Here is a 27,297-nt window from a genome sequence, read left to right as displayed (position 1 = left end):
TTTATTACATTTTGTTTTTACTTAAGCCTATGCCTCTGTTTTTTACTTATTGTTTATCCCTGTAAAGCGTCTTTGAGCACTGTAAAAGCATTATGCAAATAAAATGTATTATTATTATTATTATTATTATTATTATTATTATTATTAAATGTTAAACAGATTAGAAAGGGCCTTTATAGTTTTTTTTACTTGCCAAATATCTTTTTTTTCCTCAAACAACTGTCTAAAACTTTTAAAAAAAAATCACAATCAGTTTCTTTCGTTCATCATAACAAACACGAACATTTATGACAGCAGCCCTTCAGCTCAGCCCCTCATGTCATGTCTTACAAGACGATTTAGTTTCTGGCTTTTCAAAGCACTCCATCCCCAAAACCACTTTCATCTGATTTGCCAATTTTTACAAGGCTTTTCTTTTAACAGCGTAGTCTGCCAATAAAAAGTACCCCATCTGTAACGTTACTCTTACATATTTTCGAATTTTCTGGCACCAGGTGCCATTTGTAGTTCTCATCAAACTCGCCCTGTGCTCATAGTCAACTGATAATGAAGACATCACTAACATTGGCTCAAGTAGCAAGAAGCTGTATTCAGCCACTGTTTCTTTAATCTTTTTAAGGTTGGATGACCTCAAAGAGTTAACCAGTAAAAATAGAAACAAAGTAAAATTAGTTAAAAGTACTTAAAGAGGTTGTATTTCCTATATTGAAATTATTTGTTTAACTTGACACAGAACAAATCGATATTGACAAAGCTCTGTGACATTTGACAACACACAACTTTCCTACAATCAAGATGTGAAAGCTTCTTCACTGAGAAGGTTAACCTTTTTCCACAGGCAGCATTCAGCTTTTATGAATCCCTGACTAAATCCCAACAGATATAATGTCAACCTCTAATTAGGAAGGTGGACTAAATCCCAGTTTTAATTATTTGTCTATTTATCAAATGCCTAACTATAACCATAACTTCATTTTGACGCGCCATGAGAAACTCAGGAACAAGTCGGCTTGAGAGAAAAGAAGAAAAAGCACAAAACCTTTGTTTTCTGAGAAAATTGTAATTTTCTTTTTCTTTTTTTTTTTTTTTTTTTTTTTTGCAAAATATGCTAGTTGAAGTCATAAAGAACAGAACTTCATGCTTCAGTAACCAAAGTCAACTCAAAATAACCCAGAGCGGAGTTGTTTCGCGGTTGTCTCATAAATTTTTATTTACACACGAGTCTGTCTGACCGGCTCAGATTGTGTCCATTATTCTAATGAGGGGTTGAGCTTTTGTCCATTGAGATGTTGGTGCTACTAATATGGTTATGCTCACAGAGCTTCTTGGTGCAGCTGATTCTTTCTGAGTCACGTCTGACTCGGCCCAGGATACAGGTCTGCTTTATTACGGAAACAAAAGCCCAGCAATGTGTCGCCCACACAGGTTTTTATATCCGCTTGACGGTCTCTCACTTTACTTCTCAAGCTCATTCTCACTTAAAACCTTGAGGTGTCTGAGTGGTCTCAGATTGCAAGCATGATTGTTTTGTTTTTTACAAGAATCTCCTTTCAACTTCTTTCCTTGTACAAAACAGCGTCTCTCAGTAATTGCTGTTTTAGCTTGTACGTCCTCCTTTTGTGTGCACACTGGATGCACAGGCACTCAAGTCTTTTGAGAGAGGCTTTATGCTGGTGTGATGCCTAGAACAACTCTCTAATCAGGTAAACTCTATGACCAGGTCACTCGAGCGCAACCTAAATACAGGCTGCATTGTAATGTTACAGTTTGATGGGACTTAATTCTTTTTGGGGATCAAACGCTCAGTTTCCCATTCTTTTATCGGTGACCATATGTAGAGGTGTTTGTGTGCATGACTTGGAGCATCTGTTGTGTGTGGTAAGTAATCTCGAGAGATTGAGTCAAGACTGCTTTGCTAAAGGCCAGTGCCAGTCTCTTTATGGCTCAGCAGGAGCTTCAGCTCTGGGTTGGGGTTGTAATAGTCATGCTTCACGCCTCTTCACCACTCTATAGTGTGCCTGGACCAAAACCAGGAGATACTGCTTCTCACCCTGAAGTTTGAGCACACTGCCAGTGCTCTCTGGGCCTATTTTGGATTATTTCTTGAAGACCTCTTCTGCTTCCTGCTGCTGCCTTGCTGTTCTCTGCTTTGAATGTCTGTCAAGCCGAGATACATCTCAACCACATGCACAATTTTTATTTTACTGACAGCTGATAACACCGATTACCAAAACTTAAATCTTGGCAGAGGATAAAAGTTTTTGTGAGAATTTTTTTTTGTAAAGACAAATTATTTAAACTGAAAGAAGACAATAGGAGCTTAGTTTGACTGATTTTGGTTTGAGTGGGTTTGGATAATAATAGCAGGAATGCAAAAGCTCAGGATTCCTCTCACTAAAATCTGTTCCAATTTCTCAGGAATATGTTTTTCTTTCTGTTTTCCCAGTTTTTTTTCTTTGCACCACCAGCACATTATTGTATATTAACTGCCAAATAGTTACAGGTTTTGTTAATCTAATGTTTAGTATTTTTTTTCTTTAGATTTCATAGTATAAATGTTATTTTAAGTTTTATTTAATTACTGTACTATTTAAATATAGAAAAAACAGCCTACCAATGCCTGTATTCAACAGTAGTTTCTTTTATGGCAAATGTTACGTCCTGAGCCACAGTCTATCATGTGTTGCCCTACTGATAGACTGTGCACCTGGTTTACACCTTCACTTAGTTATGGTAGGCAGAACAAGCAGGTAGAGAAGATTTTCCTTTGAATAATTGCTCGCTCTTTTCAAATGATGGTTTTTTTTATAAATTATTTATGCACCACTGGTGCACATATGCTATTTTACTCAATGCTGTGCAACTGGTCACATTTATGTAGCACATTAAATCTGAATATTCTTTGTATGTGGTTTATAAATCTATGTTTATTTATGTGTGCATTACATTTTCAATGCACAGGACTTCCGATATCAGTCTTTTAAGGCAGAGTTACATGGAAAATGTCCTCTCAATGATGATTGGCTAAATGTCATACTGACCATTGATTTTCACCAAATTCTGTTTCAGGGTATACAAATTTAAAAGTTTCAATCGGGGTTTTCGCCTTTAATTGGCCATGTAATGTTATTGCATACATGGAATTTGTCCTCTGCATTTAACCCATCCCTGAGGAGCAGTGGGCAGCCATTTTTGCGGCGCCTGGGGAGCAGTTTGGGGTTTGGATGCTCAACATCCCACAGTGATGGCCCAGGTGAGGCTTGAACCGGCAACCCTCCGATTACAAGCCCAGCGTCCTTAACCGCTTAAACTTTCAAAAATCATGCCAAACAGGTTAAACAGGGTTAATAGAGTCCTAAAACATTATCAAAAGTGTCTATTCGCACGGTAGCCATACGGACAACCCCCGGTGCTATTAATATGTTTACCGAAATACACGTACGCTTGTAACGTCTTACGGTTAGGATTAGATTTAGGGGTAGGGTTAGGGTTAGGTCTTAGTCACGTCACCTAAACTGGCCAATGACTGACCTATCAAATGACCTAAACTGGCCAAATAGGGGTGCTGCGTACGGATAGAATGTCGGTATATTGATACGACAACCGTACAGATAGCCACTGCCAACATTATCTGTGAAACATTTAATTACCTAACTACTGGCAACCGGCGAATCACCCTCACGCTTTGCACAAAGCCCCGCACAACCGTGTGCCGTGCAATTGTAGATGTTTCTGCGGTGACACATCACCAGGTAGAATAACCACCAGTTCAGCTAATACACCAACAGCTAAACCTGTCTTTGAACCAGTGCCTTTTCAGATTTTAATGCAGTCATAATTGTTTGCTTGTTCATCACAAAATATTAAAAACACACCTCAGATGAAGCTCTGCATGCATTTTTAATCATAGGATCACTACTCCAATTTTATCCGTGATCACGGAAAATCAAAGGCCCTGTTGCTGTTACTGGCTGAAGCCTGTGAAAAATGACATTTTTGACTGCGACATTCAAAAAAAAAAGAAAAAGCTGTGGGGGTTCATGCTGTGTAATGGCTCATATGTAATCACAGATAAATGCATTTATTTGTCAGTTATAAGAGCAGAAGCATAGAAAGGTTTAAAAAGCAGGAAAGTACAGTAAAGATGATGGGCAGCTTGCCTTTGTAATCAGCTGCAGTTTAAGGCTGGAATTGGCATTTGAATGTTTATTTGTGGACCTGCTTGGAGAGTGAGAGTACGATGAAGCTTGCTGTATTTTGTGCAGATTTAACTGAACAGATGTAACACGCTGCAGAGATTTCTGGATGCCGGTCGTGGAATTTTGTGACTTTAGACTAGTAACACACCAGCTGGTTAACCCAGTATGTGTTTTTTACGCAAGTCTTTAACCAACCTCTTCCAGGATTTGATGACATATTAATGATTGTATTTGAGTTTTATAAAATCAAGATTTTTTTATTGAATTCTGTTATCTGAGCTGACATGTTCTCCACTTGTTTGACTCAATGTTCTGTTATTCTCTGGGTATTAATTTAATAATACCTTGTAAATCACTGTGGTTGTAATTGCACGTGTGCTTGAGTACTCTTTGTCTCTAATCACTTTGTGGATTATATGCTTTCAATTAACCTTGATTTAAACTTAGGATGTCACCACTCCAGTGCTGTTTATATTAAAGATAGTTTTATATTGTATTTCATTTTCTTGTAATATTGATGCTGCTTGTGTTCATGTAGGGCAAAGAGGCAGCAGAGGAAGAGGATGAAGTTGCTGTGGGGATGGATAAAGGCTTCATGGATGAATTCTTTGAACAGGTTTGTCTTCCATTATAACTTCATCCTTTGCTTATCCACATTGTCTGTTGTTCCCACTCATAATTATTATTATTATTTTTGAATAGTGACATTTTCATGGCAGATTATAAAGTTGCCATCCTTAATTTAAAGACATATCATGTGCCTCTATATTATCCTATCTTAACGTACCGCTCTCTGCTTTCATTAGTCTCGTGATGTCTGTTGTCTTCTGTGAGCAAATACACTAATAATGTATATGTTACTTGTTCTGTGTGGATTTTTGTGTTGTTAGTTACATTTTAAAGGCATTTACTGCTTGAAAAAAATGTGCATTCTCAGTCCAGCTCTGAAAACAAACATCATTATTTCCACACATTTCATCCGTGTCCTTCTTTCTGTCAAACCAAGAGAGCACATGCCAAGCATGTGAGCAGGAGCTTCTATTCAAAGTGCATTATTCAGTTCATTTTTCCCTCTACATGCTGGGCACATGAACTGAACGTTACTAAGGCTCTCAGAGGAGGGCCCTCATTTCAGTGTAAACTAAATTTACATCTCCTCCCCTGAGAGATAGAGACCTGCTGTGCATCATCAGTCACATGGAGCCAGCCTGTCTATACTCTGTGTGACATCTTTCTAGTAAAGAGGCCTCTGCAATGCTTATTTATTTGACCTGGGGGCTTCAGTAGGGAAAATCGGATGATTCAACGTAAAAGATAAAAAAATGATGAAGGTTTAAAAAGTACACTTCCAGTATACTTCATTTTTGGTTAGCTGTTTTTTTGTGCATGGTGGCCCCAGCTTTGAAGGTCATTAAATACAAATGCAAATGTTGCTATACAAAGGTGAGCTTTATTGAGTTTGCAACATTTGCAATGGATGAAAGAGGTCCACCAAGCAATTTGATATGAGTTTTGTGCACATGAAACACGAACACTTGAAGAACAGCATCACTGGAAAGTAAATCAGTTTTTCATCCTGTTAGTGGTTTTTCACATTTTTTTATTTACCCTATTGATTCTTAGTTTTTTTTTTTTTTTTTTTTTAAGGATTTTTTGGGCTCTAGTGGCCTTTATATGACAGTTGCTTGACAGGAAGGGGGTTGGAGAGAGCAGGGAATGACACGCAGGAAAGGGTCCCAGGCCGGGAATCGAACCTGGACCCGCTGCAGGTGAGGAACTATAGCCTCTGTACATGGGGCGGGCGCTCAACCCACTGAGCTACACACCACCCCTGATTCTTAGTTTTAAGGTATCGTTTTAGTTCTCAACTAGAGCATGCTGTTACAGTTGGAAGAAATCGGTTTTATTATCCTAATCACACTCAACCATTCAAACCACGAAAACCCCAAGAAAATCTGAGTAGCCATAATATGCTCGTTTATACACCGCCAATAATAAACATTTGCTGCAAAATATCATTGTATGTCTCTAAAAAGCTCAAATTTACAGCTCAACTGCATTTAAAAAGTGCAGCATTAGCATCAGGTAGTGTAGACATTTGAGGGATTTGCTGCGAAGCAAAAAATAGAAAAGCTTGATCTTCTGTATCTGCATCGAAATAGTAAAAAACATGCAGCTACTGGATCTAAAGTGGAAACAGTGCTTCTTAAAAATTAATAGTTATTATTATGCACTTATTAACATTTAACAGTACTGTGGGAAAAGTATCTTGTTAAGATCTGAGAATAATATGTAATAAAATATTAATACATGATGAGTGTGGATGTCAGTTATTTAGAGGTGAAGCTTAAGAACACACTAATAGACAGGTGTTTTGGATGTTTTTTTTTTTTTTTTAAACCTTTGACAATACATAACATGTTGTGAAGATTTAGTTCAACTTAAAAAATATTTCACATGCCACCAGTATAAAAGATTACTGGGAATAAGAATCTTTGTCTTGTTGCCAGCTCTGATTTAAATGGAGAAAACCCAAATGCTACATTCTTTCTCACCTGCAGCTCACTGTTGTTAAATGTTAGTCACTGACGTCATGGCTGACATTAAGTGACTGGCAACAGTGACTCATTCCTCTCCTCACTGACCACCGGCCGAGTGGTAATGTCTAACATTTGAACCTGAATCTGGCTCCCACTCTACCCTGACTTTTGACTAAATTCTTATGTACTTTTCTTTGTTTTCATTCTCAGCTTGTTCACCAAAATACTCCACACTGTTTTTTTAGATTTAAAGTTCTCAATGTAAAGTGTTTTTTTTTTTTTTTTTCCCAACTTCACGAAATAAACTGAAGGATCATAAATAAGGAGACATAAATGGGCACAAGTATAGATAGAAATTCTGGGGGGGAAAAAAAACAAGATTTTTTTTCTAATAAGAAAAATTTAATTTATGATGTTTGACTTGAAATGACAGATTTAAACAATAATAATAATTGGTGCATCCAATAATTTTTCAGGCATGCATGTATTTGATACACAGTGTAAAATAAGGCGAATACCGAAATAACACTACTGTTTTTTAACTGACCATCCGACCATCCATCCACTTAGTAAATGTTCTTATAAAAGAGTTGTGAGAGAAACATTTTGTATAATGTTAAATATATGTTACCTCGCCTGAAAAGCAGACATACTGTATATATATTTATTTAGAAAAATAGCTTTAGTTTTATCCACACTTAAAGGACATTTGATTTGGCGCAGTGACTCAGAAACATGCGTTAGAAAGAACAATGACAGATCATTTTTGTTGAAGTTCATACCATGTACTCTATGCAGGACTACGCTTTTCTTTGGACATTTTACTTTATTATACATCACATCTAAGTGTTATAGTCTGACATTTTGGGAGCTTAGCCTTAAAAAAAAAAAAGTTTTAGTAGATAAAGAGTTCTGCAGATCAGTTTGACCTTCTACTTGAGGAAATAAAAAGTGGTGATGGGATTTGAACAGAACGGTGTACAAAAATAAAATTAACATGCAACAGAGGGCGTCTTGGATAGTGGTGGAACTGGGAGCAGAGGGACAGCAGGAGTATGGGACCTCTCACTCTCACTGAATGTGTTAATTAAACTTCCTCTGTTGATCACAGGGGATGGCAGACAGCGAGGAGAGCACTGCAATTGTCTGTCCTCACACACACATACACACTCACGCACACACACATGCACACCAAACATGACCTTCAGGGCCTCTTTTTTCACATTCGGCTCTATCTGATTTTCCCTTACTGGTGTCACTTGATGTTAACATCGTTCAAACAATGAGAAAAACAAAAGCATCACATCTTTACCCAGAGATGTCTCTGTCTGGTGTCCACGGGTTACCATTACAGCAGTCGGCAGTGACCGAAAAATCATTCAGAAATAAAGTTAAATACAGGGGTAAAGACAACAGGGTCAGCAGGGAGGAGAATTTAAAAATGCAATGATTTTATAACAAAATTAACCAACTCAAACTGTTGAATAATGACTGATGATATTAATAATAGCTTGTAAGATAAAGCCATGATTGTCCTTAGTCTGGAAATTTTAGGCAACCCGTGTGAGGCACGGCAAATTTCATACACAAGGCACTTCATTGTGCTTAACATGATTAAAAAGTGCAATAGAAAACAATACAAAGCTTGTGGTTTTTTACTCATTTTAATGATTTTCTATAAATCTATATGAACGCAGCCATGTAGTGTATAATATATTGCAAAGTGCTTGGTTTCTAAAAAAAAAAGACCATCAAATATATTTTTTTTGTCAAAAAGACATTTTTCACAAACATAATGCAGCAAAATTTACTGAGGATATTTGAGATATTAATTTTAAGATAATATAAATATTGTGTCATTTTGCTGAAAGTGCTTAATCTTGAATAATCAATCAGGTCAAACACTCTATTTCCTTTCTGTCCCTCTGAGCCTTTTCTAACATTCAATTTTGTAGCGGTAATATTTCATGCAGCACATGTCCCCCAGTCATCACAGAGCTAATGAATAAACACAATGTTACCCCAACTCATTTTTAACAGTGGATGAAACTTTAATGGTTAACATGCAAATGTGCACATTTACCGAAGCTTACAACAAATTCAAAGCCACATTGTGCACTTCTTGTAATGTGACAAAGAAAGTGAGGACATCTTTTTCTTGTACCTTTAAAATCATTCATTTGATGATGAATGAAGTAAATAACAGCAATGGAGACTATCTTTGATTCTGGGTCTTGTATGCATGTTCCACCCGAAGAACACAAAAAATTGTTTAAAATAAGTCATAAATATAGATTATATAAATGTTGAGTGGGATTGATATCATGATTAAAACATAATGTCCAGTTTAATAGACAGCAACATATCCAGGGTGTGCATAATGGGCATAAGGAAGCATAAATGAATGGTAAAGTAGAAAAACTATTCAGTATGTTGATGTACTTTTTCTCTTATTCTATTACTCTATGTGAGGGATGGGCAACTTTATTACAGCAGATGTGATTGTATCTAAGCCAAGGGCCACATGATCAACATTAGAATAAAGACTGATCTGAGCATTAATACAGGGGGGGAAAAGGTTTTGTCTTTTTTGTTTTTGTTAATAGTTTTGTTGTTTTGTCAGTTTTTAGTCATGTGTGTTTTTGGAGTCATTATGAGTGTTTTTGTTCTTTTGTGTGCTCGTGTTGTCATTTTCTGTATTTTTCTGTCATTTTCTGCAATTTTGTGTTGTATTTTGTTTGTATAAGTGATATTTGTGTCTGTCTTTGTTGTCATTTTATGTTTTATGAGTCATTTTGTGTGTTTTTTTAATTCTTTGTGTACTTTGTGCATTTTGCTGTCGAATTGTGTGTTTTGGGAATTATTTTATGTATTATGTCGGCTTTATGTTCCTTCTAACTTCTTGAAATGCAATTTTTGGGGATTTGTTTTGGGGGACCCACAAAATGAGACTGAGGGCCACATGTGGCCCCCGGGCCGCCTGTTGCCCATGTCTGCTCTATGTCATGATCTCTCCTCCTCTGTTGCACATTTATTAAGGCATTGTTCACCTCAGTGGCACTTTCTCTCATATCCCAGTAATGGTTCAGATACATTTATATTGTTGTTAAAGTAGATTAAATCATCAGCTAATTAAATAGATAATTGGAGAATAAGAAACCAGGCTGAGAAGCAGAAAGCACAGCTGAAGCTACAATAAGCAACAGTGTGCGCGTGGTTAAGAACCGGCCAGAGAACAGCAGGAAGTAATGATGCCCAAAGTGTGGCAGAGAAGATGACTGTAGCAGTGCTACAGAAGAAAGAGATCGATCTGTGGTCTGACAAACAGAGATGAAAGCAGAATGTGAGAACGTTTGTGCCAGATGTGACCTGTTGTTCATCCAGCTGTTGCCACAAGTCAGAGGCAGCACAGCTGGGGATGAGACAGCAGGAAGTAGGAGGGAGGTAGTTTGTCTGAATGTCAGCGCTGGATCACAGTGGCAGATGATGCAGAGTTCACTTCAAGGGTCACTGACTTTTTATAAATCATTTGAAACACTTTCAGTAAAAGGAATTTATTCTCTTTTTGCTTTGGATTTTATTTCTAATACGTTACGAGTGACCTCCTAAATTTCTAATGATGGATGAAAAATTGGGAAATTAATTGATGGCATTGTCAGACTTCAGTAAATTTAGTGGTGTAGACATGATATATAAGATAATAATAACAGATATATATTATAATATATAATAATTTAATTTAATTTTAATTTAAATGCTCACCTGCACTACTCATCAATGCACTACTGCACTATTATCTTATTATTGTTTTATTATTTTTATTTTTATTTTTTTTAATTATTATTATATTATTATCTTGTTATTTTATTTAGTTCTGCACATATTAGTCTAAATACTGTTTATATTTATGTTTATATTTATTTTTTATTTATTTTTTCTAGTTGGTTGTTATTATTTAATGTTTACACTATTAGAGAGAGCACAGTTCACCAAGTCAAATTCCTCATGTGTATAACATACATTACTTGGTCAATAAAGTTGTTTCTGATTCTGATAATATGTGACTATTGTAGCATCACTATATATTTGTATTATTTTTTACTGGACTGTGTGCATGTGTATTTAATCCTTATTCAATTAACAGTATTTTTATTTGTTTCTATCTGAAATGTTAACTACTAAAAAAACAATGTTATAATTTCTGAGTTTCTCCACATGGAATTCTTTATCATGTCTTTCTGTCTTTAAGTTGAATGAGTGACATACGTTAGAGCCGTTCCCAAAGTGGGGTACGGGTACGTGAATGAAAATTAAAAACAATGACAATATTGGAAACTAGAATATAAATAGAGCAGTTAATGTTAATGCTAATGCTATGCTATTACGATGTTAATGCTAGTGCTAGGTGAATGCTCATGCTCAGGTTATTGTTATCACTAGGGTAATGCTAGGTTAAAGCTAATGCTATGTTAATGTTTGGCTTATATAGGCTTATTTTTTGTTAATGTTAATGCTAGGTTATTGCTATTGCTACGCTAATGATATTACTATGTTAAAGCTAATACTAGGTCAATTCTAATGCTAGGCTAATTTTAATGTTAGGCTAATGCTGTTGTTATGCTAATGTTGATGCTTGGTTAATGCTATTGCTAATGCTCACGATAAGCTAATGCAGTGCAACGCGGGCCAGCACCTGCATCCTCACTTGCATTTTCTTCAGGAAAGGCAAATATTCTAGATATTCATATTATTATTATATATTATTACTCAATAGGATAGGTAAAATTCACTGTAGGGCTACCTTATTATATTTTTTAAGTGTGCAGGAGTAGGGGATACATGGCTTCAGGTTAAATGTCGGAAGGGGTACGGGACTGTGAAAAGTTTTGGAACCACTGCATTAGAGCGTCTGTCAGCAGCAGTGTGAGAGTAAACATCATCTTTCACTCTTACCCGACAGGTAGAAGAGATCCGAGTGTTCATCGAGTCTCTGGCGGAAAAAGTTGAAGAGGTGAAAAGGAAGCACAGTGCTATTCTGGCCTCACCCAACCCAGATGAAAGTAAGTCTCATTTTTAAAATGTGATTTTTAAAATTGTTTAGTAAATGTTCTTATGGACACAAAAATAATCCAATACTTTACATAAAAGCAGAAAATAATGTCTGACTCTAAAACCTTAAAGCTTAAAATCATGCCATTATGTGTCATAAAATACCATATTTTCTGTCTTTATTATGTATTTATACCTTACAGTTAAATATTTTTAGCTTTTTGTTAATCTTTTTTAAATGAACCTGTTTCTCTCAAACAACGCATTTCACTTCACGCTTTTGTTGGATTAAAGCTCTATCATCCGATTGTTTTTTTGTTTTGACTTTCTAAACCTCTGTCACAGTTCAATGTCTTCTATGTGAAGTGTGTGTGTGTGAAGGGTGTGTGTGTGTCTGGCCTTCAGATAGAGCTGTGTTATGGGAGTGTGAGCCAACTGACCTTCCTGCGAAAAAGACGACAAAGACAGGAATGGAAAGTTACAACTTAAAGCATTAATTTGAGTAAGATCTGAGTAAATATGAGTAAAAGTGGTACTCATAACATCCCCAATTCCCATTTCCCTGCTTATTCCTTACCTCTGACCTACCTGAAAGACCATTGATCTGCTGGCAACAGCAGGCTTCACATCAAATAAGCCCTTTAACAAGCACGGCGTGCACATGAACACCAAGCAGAGCAACAAAACCAGTGTGTGCGTATGTGTGTATGTGCATGTAATATATGTATCTTATACGAAAAGTGACATCAGTCATCCACTGAAGGAAATGTCAGGGTCATTCATTACATGGAAGTCAGCATGTATAGAGGTGTGCATGCACAATTGGGCGTCAATTCAACACATTAATGTAATTAATTACATTAAAAACGCTAAAAAAGTAGCTGGACAATAACAAAGATCCACAATTATAAACCATTACTGTAGCAATACTCAGCAGCACAAAATAATGATATATCAATGAGTTGATTTGAGTAAAAGAAATAAAAGATAGTACACTGATAAAGTTGAAATTAAATAAATGAGTGTATGTGGTTTTCATGATTTGGGGTTTATGGTGTGTTTTTGTGTCTTGTTCTCCAATTGGGATCAGTTTGTTCAATGGTTGGATTTCTGTCGTGTTCTGTATGTTTTTAGTTCTCAGTTTAATTGAGTGGACATGGATTCCTGGCTGTGTTTGAAATGGCACACTCCGTACTATGCACTACAAACTCAATGAGTATATACTGTCTACTATTTACTATCAGTATGGTTAGGAGGATTAGGATGATGACCATCCCCACTGATGTATACTTCCAAGTTTCCCAAGATGCATTTCGAACAAAAACCAGAATCACACTGAGGCTAAATATCTCTGTTGTTTCTCCACCTTTGAAAGTTCTGAAAGCATTTTAAGCAAGAAAGTGACCAAGTAGAATATCAACATGTGGTCATTTGATTCATAAAACCAGTGGAAACACATTTAATGTCGACATTTCTGAGATTTTCGGAGACCTGCCATTGTGCTACTGACAAAACCACTAGTTAATTTAAAAACAAGAGCCCTATTTAAAAAATGTAAAAAAAAAAACCAAAAACTAATTGAAGACAAAAAGAGATGCTTTTGTTTTGAAAAGGGGATGTTTGATTTTTTGCTTGAAGCCGGTCCCTGGACGATTTTATGTTCCACTTGCAATGCATCATGGGAAATGTCCCGATATAGTATACATTGAGGTATTTCTCGCATACTCAATCTTTCCATACTATCTAATGTGAATGTGCTACGTACTCATTTTGACGTCAGACTTAGTATGAGTAGTACGTTAGTATGCAATTGATGTGTTTTTGTTTGTGTGAGAGAGTGAGTAGACCCCCCTGTTTCCACTCAGGTGTTCCTGATCTCCTGATGGCCTTACTTGCATATTTAAGGTGTGGTTGAACATTAAGTGAGTGTTGTTGCATTGTCTGTTGCTGTCTGTGCACCACAGTTTCTGTTGTCCATTAATGGAATTTGAGTTCTGTTGGTTTGTGTGTAAGTATTTTGGTTTTTGAGGCTTCTTTTGATTTGTTTTAGTTTTGTTCTTTCTGGATTTTGAGTTTTTTTTAATAAGTGCCTTACCCCTGTCTGAATCCATATCTTTTAAAAAACCTGGGAGCCAATAACTTCTGCTGATGCTCAGAAAGAGAAAGGTCAAACAGATTAAATAAAAAAAAAAACAGTATTATGATTAAAACACTTTAGTTTTGTTTGAAATGTTATTCAGCTGGCAAAAGCCTTCTTAAATCCATTCAGTTTTTTTTATTTCTATTTCGCTAGTATGTGACTCTCTCTGACTGCTGTGGTAACAGTTTGTGGTGCTGACATTTCTGTTCTTTACTCACTGCAGTGTGTCATCAAAACTTGGAGCAGAATGACATTTTAAAGCAGAATGTAGGAAACGTTGGGATTTCAGGACTGTTGCTTTTAATAAGAAATAAAGCAAGGATGGTTATTTATTTATCATTTTCATCTATTAAGTTCAGTACTTTTTTGCCTGTGCTTTAGCCTGAACATCTCTTAGTTTGTGCACTGCTACACAATCATGTTCAAACAGTGACAGGCCATTCCCAAACTCTGTCAAAAATCAGGAGTAGGAAATTGTCCAACATGTTTGTGAAGGTTCTTAGTCATGTTGTTTCTGATGGCTTAGTTGATGCAACTGGCTTTAAAATTGTCCAAGAAAGTAGGTGGGCAAAAACAGGTCTCCCAAGCCAGACATCATCATCATAATCTTCTCAGGATTTACACTCTGCATATTCCCTCTTCCTGGTAACTGCCAAATCCAGACTTCATTGTCAAAGTGGTTTTCGTCAACTTTTTCATTCAGTGTTTGGGATTTTGGCTTTTGTGATTTTGTCCCCTCACTGCCAGATAGCATGAGCAAATACATTGTTTTCTAATTCTTTAGAACACCTCTGGAGGATCCACTGTGTTGTGTTTCACCCTATTGTGATGGGGTCAAGTCAATGCAGAAAAGAAACCCAATCTTTATATTTATCGAGAGGTTGGGGGTTCGATCCCAGTACCTGACTACTGTATGTGTCAAAGTGTCCTTGGGCAAGACACTGAACTTTAAGTTGCTCCCAGTGGTCGACTAGCGCCTTGCATGGCAGTCCTGTCCCACTGGTGTGTGAATGTGAGCGTGATTGGGTGAATGAGCTGATATGTAAAGCGCTTTGAGACTGCTTCAGTGTGGGGATAAAGCGCTATATAAATCAAGTCCATTTACCATTTATAAACTGTGTTCTTGAGTTTATCTGATGATATATTGGAGGCTTGTAGCTATTGACTCTGAACGAAATTTGAACAAAGTTGGTCTCAACATCCACGCTGATGTTTTTTTTGTTGTTGTTTTTGTTGTTTTTTACATGGCCTACACTTTAATTGTTGTTGTACAATTGCTTCTGCGCATTTAAAACTATACTAACAAAGTCATTTATTATTGTTTTCAGTATTTAAAGCTTCTCAGTACCATAATACAAGATTCTAAACTTCCATGAGTAACATATTCTTTGCTTTGTGTTTGCAGAAGCAGTTTTTTGTATTTTCCCCCTATCTTTAGTGCTCACTCCTACTAGGTTCTTGTATGATTTGAATTTAGAGTGGTATACAAATGTAATGTAACACTGTGGTGTAGGTGCGGTGTGTGAGTAACATGTCAGATTGTCACCCATGTGTTTTTGTCACCTCTTGTTACATTGACAACATTGTGAAGTTGTATGTATTCCTATTTACGTTACATAAATCAGCATCACACCTCCCCAGCTGTTTAACACCCCACCAGCTTCACAACCTTGAGCTTTCAGTCTTCCTCCCTTCTTTGTTTTTGTGCTCACTGCTTCCATTTTTAGTGTTATTCCTTACAATTTCAGCACATTTGCTGTGCCTCACAAGAATATGCAAACACAGTGTGTGGCTTACACACACTGGCACTCTTCTCTCATTCATGCACTGAACATGATTCCATCATTGTCATCCCAACACTGTTTATATCTACGACTGTAAATGAAGCATAGGTAATTCTTACCAGCATTTGAGGAAATAAGTTTGAATTTGTGTAAAAATGTGTCTTTTTGTGTGAACTACAAGATTTTTATTATTTACAATCATCAGCTTGTACACACTGACTGTTATTTGTTGTCATGTGGGATGTTGTTGGTTATCTCTTCTGCTGCATAGATTTCTCATTATCTTGATCGATGAGACAGCTCCTGGAGGCGTTTTTAATGATAGTTCAAAGGTCAGCGATGATTCTTTTTTTCTAATACAGCATCAGGGGCTTTTATACTCAGCTCTTCCCAGGAGACTATGACGTTGATATGAAATTAAACAAGTTGTTATCTCGGTAATTAGTCACCTTTTCTGCGTTTGCTTCTAAGCCTAACATCTGATAAGTTTGACTGCTTAGAGATGGAAAATGGAAATCCATTAACGCTCTGATACATTTGTGATATGGGTGTTAGGTTTTTTTTTTTTCACTCCTTGCTATTTAATGAGCATTTTAAACAGACAAACTGAAACATCTTAACAATATAATAACTCAACACATCAGTTTTACACGAAACAAAATGACAGAATGCAAATACCTTTTCCTTTTACACACTAACTTGGTTATTCATATATTTCCATCCTCAAATGCAGTGATTCCCAACCAGAAGTATGCATACCCCTAGGGGTACAGGAGCATATTGAATGGGGTACTCAGAAATATGTATGAATGAATGTAAAAAATGAAACTTACCAGTTCCTTTTAGGCTAATTGCTGTGGCGGCGTATTGGTTAAGTAAGAGGGCTTGTAATTGGAGGATCAATGGTTTGAATCCAACCTGGGTTATCACAGTGGGATGTCGAGCAAATCACTTAACCCTAACTGCTCGTGTTCTACGTCACTTTAAATTAAAGCGTCTGCTAAATGAAATAAAGTTGTAGAATTATAATTTTTGGGCAAATTAACCACAAAAGAACAATAATTTTCCTAAAAAAAATCCTGTATTTTCTCGTATATATTGAAACGGTATTGATTCATGCTGTACTTTTCTAACATTAGGAGACAATAATTAGTTAACAACAATTTACAAAGGAGACAGTATTTACTTACTATTGAAATACATTTATTATTTTGACATTTGTGATTAAGCCTTAGGAAACTAATGTTGAAGACACGGGAAGGAGTTACGAAGATACACAATTGAAACATCATATGAAATTATGGAATGAAGAGGGGGTACACATGATTTGACCAAAATGTAAAGGGGGTACATGGAAACAACTGATCTAATATTCTCTTGTTTCTAAAGAGCATAATTTCTCTGGCTTTAAAAATATTTTAATCATAGCACTGGAGACGCTTGTTTTAATTGTGGCCTGAGTGTTTCTATTCCTGGTGTTAGCTTTCAGCTAAGCGTACATCCACATCAGTTCTGTTTGCAAAAACTCCTCTAAGATTTTAAAGATTCATAAGTTATTTGTTTTCTCTTTCTTACTCCTCCTCAGTCGGCTCCAAATCTCTCCTACCCTTTTTTTTTTTTTTTTATCTTACTCATTATATGCTTGCTGGTTGTGGCTATTAAAGATATGCCTTTTTTACTGTTGTATGGAAACATCTATTATGATGATATCAACAGCTGAGGGCGTGCACAGACACTATTGAGGTCACTTTCCTGATTGATGCAGGAATAAATCAACTGCCTCCGCTTCTTTGACTCCTGAGGCTGTGGTCACTGTTGGGGCGAGAAGTTATAGCCTTGGTTTAGACTACAATAACAAGTGTTAGGAGGTGGTTGGATGTATGACAGTCTCAATGGTTTTACAATGTTAATTCATGTTAACCCTGCTGCTGGTGCCACGCCTCCACAGTGAACATTGCAGTATGGTCACCCAGGGAGCAGACATCGTATGGCCTTTGACTTGATCTGACGTGTTTGTGACCCAATGCGACGCAACGGTTGAAGTGACAAACAAATTATCACCTTAAATGCACTATTCCTGTATTTAATAAAGATGATGAGGAGAAGAAAGTGATTTAGCAGCTTAAAACTCTGGTGAGTGTTTGAAGCTGTTGCTGCTGCTGGATGAACACACACAGCGTAGAGTCAGACTCGCACAATAGCCGCTTAAATATCCATGTGTTTTACTGTAATGTGCAGTTTTTTGGCTGAAAGCAATAACAGTGTGTGGATGGCAAAATAAAATTGCTTTGGTGATCACTGATCTGCCTCAGAGCGAGTCATGCAGGCAAACCTATAGGCACGCCCAATCATGAATATGCATAAGCAGGCAGCAAACCACCCGTTGGTCAGAAAGTCACTTTTTAAAGGACTAAAACTCTGGAAAACAGACGAGTTTGGGAAAATAAACCTCAAATACTATGTTTTTGGGGTTCTTCAAACAAATGGAGATGGGTGAAAAATGCATGATATGGGACCTTTAAAGAAGTCATTTTGCAATAACTCAGAGATTATCCATTATGTATGTGTCTCTTCTTACGCAAGATACTGTACTTTAAAATGTATTGATTTAACCAAGTACCAGATAAGGAAAGTCTAAGACAGAAAAATATGTCAACAGGAGAAAATAAAGCTCTCTTCATCTGACTGAATAATATTGGAAGATTTTTCTCGAAAAAAGTGATAATCTTGCTTCAATTTAAAAAATTAAATAATTTGCTAATATTTCATTTATTTTATTTCAAGATCTAAATCCACTTCTCTTGTGAAGCTTTTGCTTCATCCTGCCCCCTTCTCAAACTGGAGGATACATACAGTATGTACAATTTGTGTTAAATCTATTTATTGTTTGTTTTTTGCTGTATAGTGATTAGAACATATGTATTCAATGTTTTGTTTTTATTGTTTTGATATTGATTCTGTTGTGAAGTTTGAGTCAAAGAATAAAGAATCAACATTATATATATTTACATTTAATTTTTTTAATTCACTTCTTTATACAACATATAACCGCAACAATGTAATGTTCATGTTCTTGGCCTTATGTTGGGGATAAATATTGTTTTGTTTTCCTGAAAACTCTGGCAGTCTTTGAGGAGGTTTTTCAAACTCATTTTATCCAACATGAATTGGAGGTGTAGTAGTGTCCAGCAGTTTTTATTTACGTCTTAGCTTTCACATCTTTTTTTAATTTGTCACATTTTAATTCCTGCATTAGAACAAACATTCTTACCTGAAAGAAAAATCTTATTTCATTGCATGCTTAGTTTTTGAACTGTTCCTCTTCCAGCTTTCACATTCTTTCATTTCTTTTCTGCCTTCTCTCCACCCTCATTTCATCTCGATCTCACTCTCACCAATTTGAAACAATCTGAATCCGGCAAGAGGACCCACTGCACATATCGCCATAGCAACACAGTCCTAATGATGGCAACAAGCGTGACCTGAGGATTTCACTCGAGAGCGCCTGAGAGAGCTCAATTGACTCCTCAGTTTTGCCCTCTAATTTGCTTCCTTCTTATTAACCAGTGGCTGCACACGCTCTTTTCACACGACCAATAATGAAGCAGAACAGACACTCGATCGTATACTTTGGCGTTCACTGCTTGAAAACCACAATTGGGAAATCTAATCTAACTCCTTAACACCCATCCACACACATACACAAGGCATACAGACTCCTGCGTATAGCTTACAAAGCCAAGTTTTTAAAGTATTGGCTCAATAATGCTGGGATTTTTCTTGCTACTACACAATTTCTCCCCACTTAACATATGGTGTCAAACTCAATTTAGTGTAGGGGCCAAAGACGGAGCAGTGTGGTCTCAAGTGGGCCACCAATGAGTAATTTCAACATTATTTCATCCTAGTTTACACTTCTATGTATCCATAAAATACAAAATATGTAAGAAACTGACAATATCCGAGCATTAAAGATATCAGTCCCAACAGGATCTTCACTTTTAAAATTCCTAGATTTTGTGACCAATTTCTATTTAGTTAGCAGAAATATTTCATATTTTGAGGAAAATTGAAGGTTCTCTTTCACATCATTTCTTTCGACGTCTCACAATGAAATATTCATCTCAGTAGCCCTATCTCATTACGCCAATCATGATTGGCTGGTGAAATGTATTAATCCACCGCAGGTAGTCCTGCCTACTATAAGAAGAGTGGGCGGGGAATACAGCGGCATTCAAAAACCTCTTCTCACTCAGAGCTATCTTGCGTCGCAGCAGCTTAACTGTCCACAAGTGGAGTGGAATATGTCGCCGGATGCTGCTGTCGATATCCTTTCTCTGTATTTTCAACCACACCAGGTCGACCAGTGTTTTCCTCGCCTCCTCGCTCGGAATTACACTACTTCGACGCCATTGAGAGCCGCTGACACACTTGTTTTCGGCACAGCTCACCGCTTCACCGCGGCTGTCGAGCACCGGACGCAAGACACCAGTTTTTATTCAATGTCTCTCAAGAACAGAGAATTTGTTCACATCAAATCAAATAAAATCAAACTTTATTTATAGAATGCTTTTCGTATATGAAATATACTTCAACGTGCTTTACATCATTGAAATTTTACATACGTAGGTTAAGAAATACCCCACTCAAACAATTCACAAGAAACCCCAACAATATCACACAAACCCACACACATACAATTAAGAGAAGGACAACGGCACATAATACCCACATGGTAAGAAATTGAATCAAAATAAGACTGACAGCAGTTTATGTTCTGCAATACTTAAGATATACTTTAAAATGTTTCTGCCCATGATGAGAAACAATCAGCTGATCAACATATGGATTCTTGCCTCTGAGATCCCATCAGTTCTGTTAGTTTTGATGTATGTATTTTATATATTTTAGGAATGTTTTTGCTTTCCTGTCCATCCTTTAAGTAGAAATGGATTTTTTTTTGTACATTAAATTTTGTCAAAATCCCAATAATGACTGACATCCAATCACCTGCACTCGTGCAGTTAACTGCACTTCTAAATGTGTTATTTTTTTAATGGTAAGAACAGTCGGGGGTGGGGGTGTGAAATGTGATTTAATGATGATGGCTGTGCTGCTGATCGACTTAGTTCACATTTATAATAGAAAGAAAGCACTTTCCCTGACGGAATGCAACGATTTTCTGGTGATATCCAGTAATGGTGACCTAAAACCACAATATTCTTATACGCACACACAACTGCTTACTCTTGCTCATATGCAGACATATATTCACACACTATAGCTGAGGAGATTTATTTGTTGTGGTCCAGGGCGTCTAAGCTTACCAATGTGCTTTACTCACTCACCATACGATGTACAGTTTATACATTTGTCCACAGGCAACAAAAATAATGTTTTATTCAAATACACACACCAAGAATAGAGGGATGGTGAAAAATGTTTGCAATGACAATTGCAGTGGTAGAAATGAGAAGCATTTTTTAAAGTTAGGATAATTTTTATTGTACTGTATATAATTAAGGATTTTTGTTTTACATGTCAGCTGCTGCACTGTTTTATCATCTATTTTTTTATCACTCCATATCTTCACAGCAGACTTGATGATGATACTCCCCATGAACATTTTGGAACGTCATAGTAGTGAGAAAGTTTCCATCATTATCGAAACGTAACAGCAGAATTTCAGACTCTATCAAGCACACTATTCAGCACTCAATGCTGACAGGAGGATTTCTAGGGCAACTAAAGCTATACAACACATTTAAAGGAGATTTAATAATAAAAAATAAAGAAAAAACTGCATGGACGAAGTAACCTAAAGGACAATCAAATTCATGAAAGGAAAGTTAGAAAATCAGTTAAGTAGCCATAAAAGGAAGAAGACGGGTTTATAAATGCAGAAAACAGATTTTATAACTGCAACAATAAAATCAACAAAAGCAAAATTCTGTCCTAAAAAATGAATAATTTTATCACAAGCAGACCTAGGTGCTACTTTTGGTCACTAAATTTAACTATGTCAATAAACATTAGTTAAACATTATATATCACAACATGTTTATTTTACATGTATTTATAGTGGCTGAATAAACTAAGCAGACTACCAGTATATAAAATGAATAATGACATCCAAGTTCAGTAACTGTATGGTGCCTACAAGTGATGTTCTTGACAAATTTGAACAATAAGTCATTCCAAACACCCATTATTAACAAAGAAGTAGTACTTCAGTTCACCTTTATAGGCTGTGATTAAACTCTGACCTCTCTTGTGATGCTAGCTTTTTAGCTATTTCTTCATTCTATCATAAAATGGTTAAATTCACATTATTTCAGAGATGGTTTTTGTTAATAAGGAATGTATCCAACAGGTTTGTTGGGGCCCCTCTATTAATGACCTGTATCACAATCCCACATTGCTTTGGGGCGGGTAAACTGCTCCTCAATAGGTATTGTAATAAATGCTGTAGATAGTAGTATAATTATCTGTAATTGCTCCTTGTCTTTGACAAACAAATGATGGCAGTTTTCAAGAATTTAAAGGAACACTGTCATCCTGTTTAAGTCAATTATAGATAAATGCTTTCCTCTTGGTGATGCTATCCCTTCATTAATCATGCCTGGTAAATTTAAAATGTTCGTTGCTGAGAAAAATGGGAATTGAGGTGAAAAGATAAACCTTTGTTTCAATATTGTGAAACAGTTTTTTAGATACAAGATATGTCGGCTTTTAAATGAAGATGATTATCGTTTTTCATACTCTAATTGTCTTCAGGCTCAACAGAAACAAGACATAAATAACAATTGACAATGTACATTAAAAAAAAACTGCACAACATATCAGAAAATTATTAAAAAACAGACACCTAACAAAAGACACAATAGAATTATTTCTCTCGGAATCACTAACAGAAAAAACGGAAATGTACCAGGTGGGTCGACAGCTGGTTGAAAATGAATAAGTACTTAATGTCTCTAATGTCGGTCGTGTCTTTTATTTTTTCTGATTTTCCGTTTCAAATTTACGTTGCATTACACTTTTTCTGTTTTGTTTCCGTTTCATCACCTTTTCCTGTTGAGATGACTTTACTTGCTATTACACTTCTTGACATCATACCAAACATGATAAATAGGGTTTATACAGTCAATTACTGTTATTATTATTATTATTTTTTTTTTTTTTTTTTTTACAATTTTTATGCTTCAGATAATTTACAAAAACACAAGAGTAACGTTAGCCACAACGCTAGACCCTCAACCCCGTTTAATGGGAAAAATACCATGGAAATCTGATACGGACACTTGTTAAACCTTTAGGTGAATCACTGTCACGTTTTGCATGAAACCCTGTGCAGCCATGTGATCTTCAATGACGTGTCGTCGGGTAAAATGGTCACATGTTAAACTAATACATCAAGAATCCGTGTCAGATTAATTTTTCCGTCTGTTTTTTGCGTTCACGGAAAATTGGAGGTAAACATACAGTTTTTGGTATTTCATTGTCATGATTATGTTCTGCTGCTTCAAATATGTAAAAACAGAATCATATTAGTTGGTTGCATGCAGCTCTGCAAACATCTGCACCCACTTACAGAGAGTCTGTGTATAATTATTAACACAGCATTAGGAATATTTTAATCACTGGCACACATTCAGTTATTTAAAACGCAATATATATTCTTTGGATGAGTCACTAGATAATTAAAAGGTGTTTTAGCTTTGTGCCACCGCATCTGCTATAAATCAATGTTTCTCATGTTAATTCAAGAAATCCCATAAACCTACAGTGAACTGTAATGTTTTCAGTGAGACTCCTTCTCAGTTCTAATGACGAAGCATAGCCCCCATCAGACCGCTACATTAAATCTGCCATCACACATTTTGTAAATTTTCCTCCTCGGAATCACTAGAATGTGATTCATTGCCTTCTGGCACAAATATAAACCAATTTACCCCAATTTCTTCACAGTTACAGCCATATTTATTACTCCTGAAACTATGTAAACCTACAGAAAGATCACTGTCTTTTTCCTTGTGGAATTAAGGGGTGTATTTTACAGTTCTGGATGTAATAAAACTGTTCAGGAAAGTAGTTTTAAGGTGTTTTTTAATGAATGTGCACATATTTCATAATAGATTTACATGAACAGGTACCCTTTAATAAATCAAGTAGACCTGTAAGTGAAAATAAAGAATCTAAACACATTGTCATTTAATCCTATTCTCACACTTTGTGTAAAGTACTGGCTTTTTAATGCTTCATAACATGATGATTCTGCAGACTTGCCTGCGTGATGAATGTATATGTGACAGTACAAAAGGAAAGTTAAAGGGACATTCTTGTCGAGAGTTTGATAGGATTTACAAAGTGTATTATCTATGGCAATGTTTTTCAAATTGGGGTAGGTATACCCCTAGGAGTACACAGTGCCACTACAGGGGGGTACTTGAGAGAGAGGAAAATTAACAAAAAAAGTGTCAGTCTTGGTCCCCAGGCATGAGATGTTGGAACAACAGATGAAAGGACATTTTTATCTGTATTCTTTAGTAACTCATTTAGAAAAAAGTAGTTTTGAGAGATAATTATTTTGAAATTTGTTTGCATGGCACACTAAGATATCCTAATGTTAATGAGCACCTATGCCAAGCTCCATCATCTGGTAAATCAACTCTGTTCCTTGTCAAAGCCATGATTTAATTTCCCGCTGTGCTCACCAAAATAGCATATCCTCCTTTGCCATCCATCCATCCACATCTGTTTATTGTTTGTTTCCCAATGATGTATCATGTTTCTCTGAGGAGACCGGTGTGGACAGATCACAGAGGACGGGTAAAGAGCAATGAAGGATGATGCTGGTACTATCTGTATTACACAAAGAGAGCATAGGATCACATGTGTTGCTGTGGCTTGTTGAAAGTGACACTCTATTCTTTCCTTGGGGTTGTCATTATTGATTCCGTCTGTGTGGAAGTCTACACACAGGCCTGTTAGAGTTAGTGTATCCAGCTGTGAGTTGGTGTGGAGCTTAAGTAACCGCATTGATTTTTGCTGCCAGCGTGTCGCTTTGTATGGACTGAAATAACTTGAGGATAAATGTTTTCACTTTGGCGAAGCTTGTATTGACTGGAGACAATATTTGACACGGAGATCGTTGATCATGTTTAAGAATCACGAATCAATGGAGTCCTCCCACTACTGCCTCAATGTCTATATTTCACACAGTAGGAAGTTTAGAAAAATCACATTCTAAAAGAATCCAGAATGAAATATTCATTAAAAGATTAAACCCTGCCATGTTCTTTTTAAAAAAAATTAAAGCGAATATATGTAATCCATATATTACATTAAAAACTAATTAATCTTCTTACTCACATCCACAACGCCTCACATATTTCTAATATTAATTATCAAAAATTAATTGATTAATGTATATATGAATGAATGAATGAATTTTCATTTTTTTAATGTGTTTTTTAAGTATTACCTGATTCATTAAGGGTACCTATGTTACAAATCTAGATTGGTTTCATCTTCGTTAGCTGGCTTCAACTAGCCAAACATTCCCTGTCAGACAGGAGCTGTCTTATGAACGTCGATCACAACACGCTAATTTAAGCCAAGTGATTACGGCCCTGCCACGTGCGTGTGCACATGAAAGGGGTGGAGATTGCAGCATCTGACCAATCAATGGAGAGAACTGGCAGACCGAGCGTCTTTACAATGAATGAACAGCTTATGATGTTCAACAAATACAATGAATATAAATCCATTATGACAGTGAAGAGTAACACTGTTACTGCAGCGCACAGCAGGAAGCAGCAGGAGCTTTTATACTCGCTCAGATCTGATTCACTTCATAACTTGGCACCGATCAGGTTGCTGAAGTTTAAAATGATGATTAATTAAATTCCATAATTCAGACCAAAGACAACCCTGTTGTTACAGAGAAAGCAGGTACGAGAGAACTCAAGCAGGAAGTTGCTGACACTGTGAATGCGTAAAAGTGAAAGATTATTTATTATATTAATCTATTGGATGATAAACAGACAGCTTTCTGCAGTTAAACTTTATTACAGCACACGCGTGTTTCTATTCAAGTAGACCTCTATCACACACACTGGGATGAGAGCACATTGTGCATGTTCCTGCTGATAATGTCAACCCAGCGTATGAATGAATGAATTAACTAATTAAAGACTTCAGCCGTCCACGCACACGGATCGACACACAGGCTTCATCAGCTGACTGTAAATCAGTCCATTAGATATAAATCTATATCTTTCCTAAAGGATGTCATCGGTAAATGAAATGATTTCATTTATCATTAATGATCTTCTTTCCTAAACACAGCTGTCAGATCTGCACCAACCAGGATCATCTAATAATGGGCAGGTCGTTTAATAAGATATCTGATTGGTCAGGAGGTGGAGCTTTAGGACTTGCTAACATCCAAGCCAGAGAAAACCTAGTCGCGACTAGTTTAGCCACTCAGCAATTATTGCCATAGCGATTAACTCCAACGAGCTTTGTAGTTCAGCACACACTGATTAAATCCCGGAAATTAGCGCAATAAGAGGTCATCTAGATTCGTAGCATACCTCCTAAAGGTATTGAGGAGGATGATATTTTGGCTTCAAATTCCGGGTGGATCATCAAGACTATTGGTCCTCGTAATTGTCAATCATTCAAGTGTTGATGTGTCTCATGAGCTACGGTTTCAGCCACTCATTGAAGCTCGCCGTTCTCACTTTTCACTTACCGGTGTTGAGACTGACATAGTGGGAAAAAAGCAAATCTTTTGGAAAGTAAGCTTGTATGAGCGATGCCGACACCAACTCGTAAACAGAGCTGTGCACAAGGAAAGCTGGGCTCGTGCACGCTCTCTCGCGCACGTTTAATAGGCGTTCCCTCTTGGGAGCAGGTAGAGTGTTGCGCATGTGCATTTTTTCAAAAAGTGGAAATGGCGTTTCTTTTCTAAACTTCGGGAAAATCCTCCTTTATACCTTAAATTTGATTTAACTTTTGTTTTTTTTTCACTTCATTACATTTTTTTTTCTTTTACCTACCTTTCTTAAATTTGTACATATGTAATTTAGTATATTCATTATATTTTTGTTAAATCAGTTTTATTCTTTATTACCTTAAACATCTGTATTTCAGTGTATCTTGTGTCTTCCAGATAGATTTTGTGATGATTTATATTCTCCTTTCTCGGCTCATTGTTTTCAGCAAAAAGTATAAATGCTTCATACTGTACATTGTGTATGTGCTTCAAAACTGAAGTAAAAACTATGTAAAAAAAAAAACAACTAAAAAACAAAAGGCAAAGCTGAGATTTAAGGTTTGTGCATTTTGTCTGTTGAAGTGTTTTGTTGTTAAGGAAAGTAACTGTGTTTATTCTGTTTTTATGTCCAAATCAAAAGCAAAACATTGATCAGATGAAGTGTAATTAAATATACTGACTTCATTTAAATTCTCTCCTTTACCCAGAAACTAAAGCTGAGCTTGAAGATCTAATGGCAGACATCAAGAAGTTGGCCAACAAAGTACGCTCTAAACTAAAGTGTAAGTGTGACTATTTT

General features: G+C 36.3%; 1 protein-coding gene across 5 annotated transcripts in view; it reads left to right on the top strand.

The window, feature by feature from the left end:
• Positions 1-27,297, top strand: part of stx1a (syntaxin 1A (brain)) — a 56,764-nt gene that overhangs the window by 12,226 nt on the left and 17,241 nt on the right. For all 5 annotated transcript variants that reach the window (XM_028465230.1, XM_028465234.1, XM_028465231.1 and 2 more), the window contains exons 2-4: positions 4,738-4,815; positions 11,700-11,799; positions 27,206-27,280. In XM_028465230.1, coding sequence (XP_028321031.1) covers positions 4,738-4,815; positions 11,700-11,799; positions 27,206-27,280 — 253 coding nt within the window. The remainder of the gene's footprint in view (positions 1-4,737; positions 4,816-11,699; positions 11,800-27,205; positions 27,281-27,297) is intronic.

Source organism: Gouania willdenowi, chromosome 13 (assembly GCF_900634775.1).
Source record: "Gouania willdenowi chromosome 13, fGouWil2.1, whole genome shotgun sequence".
NCBI lineage: Eukaryota > Metazoa > Chordata > Actinopteri > Blenniiformes > Gobiesocidae > Gouania > Gouania willdenowi.
Note: the sequence above shows the minus strand (reverse complement) of the source record. Positions and strands in the feature narration are given on the sequence as shown.